Source organism: Volvox carteri (genome assembly GCF_000143455.1).
Source record: "Volvox carteri f. nagariensis unplaced genomic scaffold VOLCAscaffold_40, whole genome shotgun sequence".
NCBI lineage: Eukaryota > Viridiplantae > Chlorophyta > Chlorophyceae > Chlamydomonadales > Volvocaceae > Volvox > Volvox carteri.
The window spans coordinates 1,108,610-1,118,665 of record NW_003307583.1 but is presented as its reverse complement, the minus strand read 5'-3'; the positions used below and the strand labels follow the sequence as shown (position 1 = coordinate 1,118,665).

Here is a 10,056-nt window from a genome sequence, read left to right as displayed (position 1 = left end):
CACCAAGGTGCTCCAAACAAACATCGTTCTATAACCTCGGAGATAAGAATGCTACTGATCTTGCGTTTTGTTACAGTTGTTCTTAAACAAACACATATGTCGTATTACGAAAGCCAATTGCCGGATCCAGGCAACATAACACGCTTAGCTTCCACGCGATAACGCATTATTATGTGGTATCTCAGGAGCACTTTCTTGTGATCATCGCATACATAATTTCAGTGGACATTTATACGCAAGGTACTGGCACAAGTTAGCTCTGATAACAGTCAACCGGGGTGTCTTACGATATTAGCAATTCACGTTTGGGAAGTGACGTAGAATGTTGAGTTTTAACCGCGAAGTTCGCTGTGCACCCTCTTCTTTGCCTCCTAGCATATTCCTTTAAAAGGACGCCACGTTATCCATGACGTTTGCTCTCCTCTATAGATAGTAAGGGTGGCATTACTCGGCAATGTTCAAAAGGATGCACTGGAGAACAATTTCGTCTGAACATTGGTAGGCAGGAACTCTCCCAGTGTGCTTGGTGCTGGCACATGTGTACGTTTTGAGCTGTCCTGCACTCAAAAATCAGTCGCGGATCAGTCTTGCATGGTAGCACTATTCGCTTAGTACGGAACCACTGCTAACTTCATCCCTGTCCACGCGTAAATGCTTAGCAGCATATTTCTTAACCGGCATCCACACCAGGCTCAGTGCCAGGGGCACAACTATGGCCTCATGCGAAGCGGACTTATCGCAAACTGGCCACCAAAATCCCCATAACCCGTGGCCGACCCTGGCCGTGTCCCGCGTGGCTGCTTCCTAAGTTTCGCAACAAGACAATCCCTGCCAGCAGAGACGCATTTCAGACGAGCATGACGACAAGGCCATCGTCGGTTGACCCTGGTCCGTCCCCACTAAGTACTAGTTTCTGGACAAGGCGCCGGTCAAAACTCCTCCACCGCGAACCGAAAGGATCGCAACAAAAGAACGGCACAGTGAACAGAAAGCAAATCCTCATTCATCAAAGCACGCCTATATTGCACACCGCCGCCGCCCTGCAATTTGTAAGCACCATGCAAATTGCGGGAGAGGCTACACATCTCGGCGTCGCATCGTACACGGCACCGGCGCGCACTGTACATAAGCCATGAAATCACCATCCCTATTCGAAATTGCTTAAATCAGCGACAGCTCCTCAGTGTTAGCCCGTGCGCCCGACTTCAACTTCACGTACGCCTCGTGCGTTTCCTGGATGACGTGCAGCGTGAACTCCTTGTTCATGCACTTGTTGTCGTATCCGAACTTGTTGGCCGGCTTGCCGTCAGGAATCTTGTAGTCACGGAACCACTCAAGCACCTTTTGGAGCTCGCCCGGGAAGTGCCTGCAAAAACCGAAAAGCCGACAACAGACAATCCTCATTCGGTATGCACATACACGCGCGCACACTGGATAAGAGACAACCTCCCGAAGGGATTCCTGACGTGCGTGATATGCGTGGATAGTGCCAACCAAGGTCAAATCTAACATATTCAACAATACGTGCCGCCCCACAACCTCTGCATAGATGAAACGAAGCGCCATGCAAACGACCTCAGGCTTACTCACTTCTCAACGTCCTCAACATCGTTGACGAGGTCAGCCTTAGCGTCATCAGCTGCGATGGCAATGACCTTCCAGTCCAGCTCGCCATCATCAATCATGGCCAGGACGCCCAGGGGCTTAACCTTGTAAACGCCGCCACGCTTGGCGGCCGCCGAGCCAATCTCGACAACGTCGACAGGGTCGTTATCGCCCTACATTGTGCGTTTTGGGTTCCGACGGTTAACAAAATTGAACATGCTAATCCATTGAGATGTAGAGCGACGGGGCCCGATGGCATAGAAGCCATGGAATTACGATTTGCCCACGTGCACACGCCTATGGTTGGACTGACATGTCCTTGACTTCCGAGCGCACATCAAGCGCTTGGAGGGTGATGGCGTGAACACAAGATAGGACCACGTGCCTAACATCGCATTGGTGGACAGGAGAGCATCCCATGCTGACTGAAAATCCATCGAGCACCTCCAAAACAGTGAACAACTCACCGCAGCCTGCAGCTCAGGGTTCTTCACGCCAGGGTCTTCCCACGTCTGCGGGAGCATGCCGTAGTTCCAGTTGATGTTGTACGGGTAGAAGCGGAGCTTACCCTTCTTCACGTCCTGCTTGATGGGAGTGCAGGGCTCGTCCTGCAGGGTCATAAGCCAGAGAAGCAATATTTGGGCTGTTGCCATCAGATGTAGCGAAGAAGATCACCTGCTTGGCATTGTACAGTTGAGCCGCAGATTTAACATATTCATTAAGGTTGGGTGTCACATGCTAAGAAACGTCTTTTGACTAACACAACGCGCTGATTCTTCTTAGTTCCTGGATATGTAATCCGCAGCAGTAGAGCACTAATGCCATTTACGCGACCATACACCCATGTACTATTTCGTTGGTCGCTATACGGAGGCATGTACGTGCACTTGTGCCTCAAGACGAAACGCCCGCCCCACACGGTACCATAAGGTCGTCCCTAGATTATTGTGGAGCCCCTGACCCGTTGGAATCCAAACCCATGGCCTTCGGTTGAATGAACCCAGTTGTCCACAGCTATGCGATGCTGAAAGTCCATGAAGCTAGGTTCGCATGCGCGTAGGTACCATGGGACAAAGCGTGAAGGGGCATGGACGTCAAGAGATGATCAAGGAGGAGGGCGCGATACCCACCGTAGCAACCTCCATCTTGGCGGAGGTCTCCTTAGGAATCTCGCAGATATAATGCAGGAGACCATTTCCAGCATGCAAGGGGATCTCGTGCCAGCACGATACCTCCTTGGCTGCAACGCGATATGGACAAATCCGTCAATGGAGAAATGCTGACAAGATATGGCTGTTATTAACATTACTTGGTCGATAGATTGACCCAATCAATCACTCACCACCTTGCTTGAAGAACATGCGGTAGTCCAGCGTGTCCCTCTCGCCCTGTAGAGCACAACAACTTTGAGTTACAGCGATCAATAATCCGCAAAACAAGTGTCATCCGTGCTGTAGCGAAATGCAGATCACGTTGATCAAATGAAACGGACCTTCTCCACAGAGGTGTATGCGAGCACCTCAGCGCTCGCTTTCGTCGAGAGCGAGCGAACGCGAATTGAGGTCAGAGGGGCAGGGGCCACGCGTGGGCTCAGCGCCTGGCGGATGACCTGCCCAGCATCCAAGGACTAAGATTAGCACACAGGCTGCAGTGCATCCTAGGTATCCATCAAAAGATGGCAAGCCGCGCACCCGCCCAGCAACGCAGGACCGCAGGCCGCGGAGAGCTAGCGCCATCGTGGATGATAGGAATCCACAAAAACACCCCGTGGACGACGTGATTGTGGACCTGAAAGATGAGCCGTCAAGGCTTTGATGGCCTGGGTGGGGCCCATTCACTGCAGTACAGCGGCAGCACCTTTTTGCTAATGCACAGATTGATTGCAATGTAATGTCACGTCCAAGAACGTCTGTTTTGCTAGTTATTAAATCTTTGTTATAAGGATTTGATGATCGACGAGCGCCTTACAACGTTTTCAACGTTCGTTACTCCTCGCCTTCCTGCGGCCTGCACTTGGGCTGCGCTTGCTAGGTGTTGGGTCTTTTAGGTTTGATATGTTTATTACTCAAATTGTACTCTAAATAGTTTCAAGCCGGGCGGGCTGTCCGGGGAAGAGTTGCAGTGGAGATGTCATTTCAGATCTATCGCAATACGTCTGTGGGGGAGAGCCTATTGGAGACAATTGAGCAGCTTGCACAGGAAGGGAAACTGCCTGAAGAAGTGGCCCTTGCGGTGCTCAAGCAGTTCGACACGGTGGGGCGGACCTCGGCATTTGCCTTCAACACATTACATTAGCTGTCGCATGTTACTGACATGCACCAAGTGAAAAAGCCGGCACATGTTGGAAAGGGTCCTTATTCAAGAGCCGACCCAGCGACCCACTGCCTACCAACCTATCTTGCCCCGACGTGCGTTTTTTAACATGAGGCAGTCCATGTCCGAAGCCATCAAGAAGTTTGTGACCGGGAAGGCCACCATGAAGGCAAACATGAAAACGTACCACTACTACGAGAACGTGAGTACTAATCAGGAGGACCCGAACTGACAAGCATAGCATGACATAAACTGCCCTGGGCGATGAGCAGAGCCCATGCGTGGCGGACGGGGGAAAAGCGTGTTGCAGGGCAGTTAGCCACACGTTTCCCTGCTATGGGCGTATAGCATGTCGTGGAATCAACATGGGAGGTTCTGGAACTATGCATCGTATATTGACGTTCAAGGCCCCTGTGCCTCGACTCGCGTTCATCATCGGCTTGGCCGGCAGGCCGCCTGGGTCTTGGGGCCATAGCTTTCAATGGCGCGCTGGCAACTGGCTCTGCGCAGTAGCCACCTCTTGCCAGCCATCCTGCGAGCCCGCACTGCATCCTTCCGGCTGTGATGGCCATCTTCCGGCTGTGATGGCCATCATAAAAAAGCGGCATTGCCCACTTCCTTACAAACAGGCCCGCCTAACAATACCCTGGCTTCTTCCGGTCAAGGAGGATGCGTTACCCTTTACCTTGCAATAACCCAATACAAAATCAAGCCGGATGATCCTATCAATATATCCCTGCATATTAGCCCGCGTGCGACCATGCTCTCTGTTCATGGTCTCTGCATTCAAACCACGTTGCGGCATTGACCGGCCCCTTGTTAGTGCTCGGGGTATCATGTGAGGTACGGGTAGGAGGCTGTGTCTCTTCCCGGAACTCTGCAGCCGCAATTGAGCTGTGACTGTACCCCGAACGTGTCGTACCATCCATGCGCTAATCAGGTGTGGACTTTTAACTTGGAGCAAGTGGAGTTCAAGTTGAACCAGGCGGGCTCGGGCTCTATGGCGGGCGCGCAAGCTATGATCTGCAAGACCACCAAGGTGGTGGTCGTGGATGCGAAGCTCGGAGAGACCGTATGAGGAGATTGGCGGGGGCCACGGTTGCTTGCAGCAATGTTGGACATCACACCACACGCGGACTTCGCCAGCCTCGCCAAAGGTGTTGGGGAGCGACATGCGGGGTATAATAGATAGAGTGGAGGAGGTTTAACTTGGTGCGGTGCATTCCCATGGCATGCCAGCACGCCAGCAGCAGATTCCGCAAAATCTTCAGGAAGCAGGAAGCCTGCTATCGGCCACGAGGGGGCACCATGTAGGTCGGTGTTTCAACGTCGGTGTTGCGCTGACACGCACGCTGCGGCTCCGTCTGTGTGACCATTGTCCTGGTGCGATTCCGGGCGTTCAAAGGTGGACAGGCTTTTGGATATCCAGCACCCCGCAGGGAGTTGTTCTTGGTGCATGTTATCAGATGGCATGCGGGGGGCGCATCTTGGGTCGTAGCTTGGCCCACCCGCCAAAGCACGCGCTCATGCGTCTGGAGAAGGTCAAAAAGCATTAGCAGTAACGCCTGTTGGTCTTTCATGTAGGTGTAGATATTGTAGAGCTTGTGGGGATGGTGTACAGCTTAGGAGGTTTTTTGTGCTGGACGTACCCCACAATTGCGTAAGTCTTGCTTCGTTTGGCCCGCTTGATGATGTTGCCGCTCTTCTCTTTAGGATGCGCAAAGATGTTTTTTTTTCGTTTATGGGTTTCGTTAAAGAGACTCGCTCGACCAGGGCACGCCCGGAAATACGACTTCGCAGTGACTAGCAGTATTATATGGTTCAGAGGTATTTCTTGTGGAGTTATGGCATAGGCGCCCGAGGATGGAATCTTTTTGTCTAGTTGTCAGGTGTCAGGTAGCATTTTGTTTGTCAAACATCTGAATGTTAAACAAGGCTGTACATTTATCTTGCCGGCCAGTAACCGGCAGGTGCTGGCCTCGCACATGTGACGTGACAGGTTGCGTAGCCATGTCGGCAGGTTGCGCTAGAACCCATTTGCGTTTGCTTTCTCCCCCATTTTCTACATGTCCTTTCCGACAGCTTTACCACAGCAATGGTTGCTATGATGACGCCAAGCTGAGATAAAACTGGGAATGTACGACTAAAATCCCCTCATTAGACGAGGGTGTTGCACGTGCTGCTAGTGCTGCAGTGACGATTTGCATGGATGCAGCAGCCAATGCCGAAGCAGTGCAGGTTTACTTTGTGCAGTTATCCTTTCTCCTGCCGCTGCTGAGGCTCTAGAGACGAGTCACGTCTGGCGACATTGCGGCTCCTGTATTTGGCAGCCGTGCGATTGTCTTGGACTCTCCGGCAGGCAGGTGACGGCATTTACCCCAGGACGCCTGGGATGGGTTTTCAATGAGCGCTTGTTGATATGTTTCGGGTGCTATAGTTCTTTCTTTCGTGCAATTCAAGTGGAAAGAGGCATTGCGTTTGTGTCTTTGTTGCTGATAGCTTGCTGCTAGTGTTGTTATTCCATGTGGGCCGCGCGAGATGCGGCGCATTTGAAGCGGTTTGGTCCTTGGTGGGGGAGAGGGTGGGAGCCATCCGGTACTACGCGGAAGAGCTGACGAGCCGAGAGATGCACGAAAGGAGCGCAAGGCGTGATCGGACTTCTCGATTTGGTACTTTATCCCTCAGCCGTGCTAAGAGAAACAGCTGATGCCGATGTCACTGTCCGCTGGTTTTGTCGTAATTGAGCTGCTTGGCTTGTTAGCTTCGTCGGCCGCTCGTTATCGGCGCTGAAGGCAAAAAATCGATGGCCATTGGTAAAAATGGTGGCATGTAATGAGATTTTTTCCTGCGCGAATGCAAAATGGGTCTGCCAAGCGTCTGCTATGGCGCATAGTTACAGCGCTTGGCTTGCTTCGTGGTGCAAGCCCCTATAATGGTGACGACTAAGGGGCAGACCTTACACCATGCGAACGTCACATTTCTGCAGCCCCATTCGAGACCCGGCCAGTGTTCGGGCCGAAACGGAAACCTGCCGAAACGGAAACCTGCCGAAACTAGTTTCGGTGTTTCCGGCGAAGAGGTCCTGGTTCTGCGGAAAATGCCGAAACTAGTTTCGGCCCCTTTCGGCTAGCGCCGTACGGCGGAACCTACTTTGAATAGTTTCAAAGTGTAGGCGCGTTGTGCAAGGCTGCGAAACTCTGCGAATGTTGAGTTTATCTTATCAATGTCTCAGACAACTTCCGTTGTCAGTGCAGACACAGATTCGGTCAAAAACAAGGGCGGAAGGACCGCTGATCAGACCGTTTGGGCTCACTTTGAGAAGAAAAAATATAATGCAAAGTGTAAGAACTGGACTATCATCTGCAAGTACTGCCGGACCGAGTCCAAGCAAGGGCGCCTTCAGGAATCAGCAGCTTCATGTAAAAGTTTCCCTTTGCGCATCCCAACATCAGACGCCAGTTACATAAGAAAAATGTCAGTGAATTCAAGCTTTAATCGCAGATTAGTAACATTATGGTGCCCCGGAGTGCCTTCGGACACACATGAGCAGGTCCCATGAGGCGCAAAGGCACATAGGGCCCACGAACAACGTTTGCATACCATGGACGTCATAAAATACAGCATTTTCAGGGTTTCGGCAGGTTCCGGCAGGTTCCGGCAGGTTTCGCAGAAGGGTCCAAAAAACGGAAACTATTTCGGCATTGGCAGTAAGGTTTCGGCCCGTACACTGGACCCGGCACAGAACAACCACCCGAACAACCGACTGATTTGGCGGGAGAGGCGAAGAGTCTGCTGGAGCAGCTTGACGTTCTTGCCCAGAATTACTAACTTTTCAAAGATTGTTGTAATCCTCAGAATTAGCTTGTGTACTTATTGCACTGGCGCGAGATTCTTTAATCACTCTTCAGCTGTCGCATTCTGGGTTTAATGGTGGACAAAAGTTTGCAAAATGAGTTTTGCACTTAAGAAGCAGATTAAAAAAGAGTTACTGGACTCCGATTGGGCTGGAAAAGTTGAAGAAGCAGCTGTAACCGCCCTCGCGAAAGTCCTTGAAGAACAGCATGGCGGACAGTTACACGCGCTCAACGACATCCTCCGTGCATGCACATCTGGTCCGTCCCATGTAATCTTTCAAGATGCTGTTTTGCACCTGGCAATGCACGATATCGCACCTCGCCGGTCGCAGTCGACCTTCACCAGCTGTCATCGCCTTGGGCTGCCCCACGCGCAGAACTATCCGCCGATGGCAAAATCACTGCAGCAACAGTACAAGCCGCCGCTGCTCCTAACGGCGGCATACAGCAGCTGGAGCTGGTGGAATTTACGGACGCCTTTAGCGTGCCGCATCTAGCCTTCGACCCCGTGCAGCGCAAACTTTTCCTTAACACGAAACCGCGCCACATCCATGCCTCAGCTGAGGTACGGACTAAGGCGCTTTACCAGGCCGTGCTGCCCCTTGATACTTTACACCATGCAAAAGTTGGCATCCCCACCCGCCCACCCGACGGCTGTATTCCGGGCCCCTCTGCCTGAGTCCCCATCCCACTCTGGTGTGAGCTCATGACCCGCATCTCTTTGCAGTCTAAGCACCAGCTCTACCTTCAGCGGCTGCTGCTAATTCAGCAGCGCCTGCAGCGCAGCCGCATGTTCCAACAAAGTAATTTGTTGCTGCCAAACTCCAGCAGCAGGGGGCATTCGGTGCAGGTACGGTTGTGGGCTAGGGGCTGGTGAAAAGGCGGGGCTCGAAGGCGGGGATCGCATCTTGGATCGGGGCCGAGAATGCGCGTGTCGGGAAACGAAGGGACGAAGGTGTATGCGGAGCGGGTTGGGGGGAAAGGGGGGATAAAGGGCGGTTAACGATCTGACCGACGTATACACACGGTATACTTACACACGCACACACATACATACATACATACATACACACACGTTCACACAGAAGCGCGCTCACGGAACCCTCTTGCCTTGCATAATCACGCATCGGCCGTGTTCTCCCCTAAAAGCACATTCACATGCACGCACACACACACACGCATACACACACACGCATACACACACGCATACACACACACGCATACACACATACACACACACGCACACACATACACACCCCACAGACACCCTCTGCTGTTTATCTGTATATCTGTCTGTTGCAGCTCACGGACCTTCAATCCCTGATGGGTGTGTTTGGTGTGACCCGCTACGTGCTGGGCTGCATCAGCCGAGCTGAGGACGGAAGGTATGTGCTGGAGGACACCACGGGTGCCGTACCGCTGGACCTCAGCGCAGCGGAGACAGCGGCGGGCTTCTACACAGGTGCGGAGAGAGGGTGGCGAGGTGCTGCCCTTCGAGGACTGAGCTGTACTGTATTCGATTCCGTATTTGAGCTGAGCCGCGTTTTATTGCGTGCGGCTGTGGCTGTGTGTTTGTTTGTTTGTTCGTGCGAGAGTGTATGTGTGCGAGAGTGTGTGTGTGCGAGAGTGTATGTGTGCGAGAGTGTATGTGTGCGAGTGTGTATGTGTGCGAGTGTGTGTGTGTGTGCGAGTGTGTGTGTGTGTGTGTGTTTTACTGCACGGGTGCTGAGGAGGCTGAACCGGCGTGAAGGGTTGTGCTAAAAGAGGGATGGGGATTCCACAGCATGTGCTGTACACCACGTGAAAACAAGACTAAAACTAACTAGGGAAATTACCCTTTGTGTTCGGTTGGGTTTGTGTTGTGTTGTGTTTTTTTTGTTTACCTCTCTGTCCTTTCCTGTCTTGGGTCCCCGTTCAACCTATAGACATACATATGCACACACATTCAACCCAGGCCCAACGTCTACCCCCCCCATCTCCATCACCACAAAACAGAAACCCGTCCCGTGTGAGACCCTCTCGCTCTATATGTGTAATATCGGCCGTGTACCGTTTGGATCTTGATATCTCTTTTTCGCTCCCCCGGCTTTGAGAAGCCTTTTTCTCCACACCATACATTTACATTTACTACTGGCTCGCAGCCAGACCTAGGATTCTCGTTGCTGCGGTATCTCGGGGGATCCCAGTCCCCGACCTCCTCCTTCAACACACCCACTCCACCCAACCTCCCTCTCTTACCGCGCTCTTCCCCCCCACCCCCTGTTGCCGCGTGGCCCCCCCCACA

The 10,056-nt window shown here is 52.4% G+C and overlaps 2 protein-coding genes across 2 annotated transcripts in view; one reads left to right on the top strand and one right to left on the bottom strand.

The window, feature by feature from the left end:
- Window positions 1-57: 57 nt before the first annotated feature.
- Window positions 58-3,419, bottom strand: VOLCADRAFT_82661 (uncharacterized protein). The gene is made up of 7 exons (XM_002954045.1): window positions 3,297-3,419; window positions 3,098-3,214; window positions 2,948-2,993; window positions 2,736-2,845; window positions 2,073-2,213; window positions 1,591-1,778; window positions 58-1,366 (listed from the first exon to the last, which is right to left on the bottom strand). The coding sequence occupies exons 1-7, from the start codon at window positions 3,339-3,341 to the stop codon at window positions 1,162-1,164; spliced, it is 852 nt and encodes a 283-aa protein (XP_002954091.1). The 5' UTR covers window positions 3,342-3,419; the 3' UTR covers window positions 58-1,161.
- Window positions 3,420-7,519: 4,100 nt separating this feature from the next.
- The window catches only part of VOLCADRAFT_94959 (uncharacterized protein), a gene marked incomplete at both ends in the record, with an annotated part of 3,212 nt that continues 675 nt past the window's right edge, over window positions 7,520-10,056 (top strand). Inside the window, 4 exons of the mRNA XM_002954133.1 lie at window positions 7,520-7,625; window positions 8,150-8,337; window positions 8,500-8,622; window positions 9,075-9,234. Coding sequence (XP_002954179.1) covers window positions 7,520-7,625; window positions 8,150-8,337; window positions 8,500-8,622; window positions 9,075-9,234 — 577 coding nt within the window. The remainder of the gene's footprint in view (window positions 7,626-8,149; window positions 8,338-8,499; window positions 8,623-9,074; window positions 9,235-10,056) is intronic.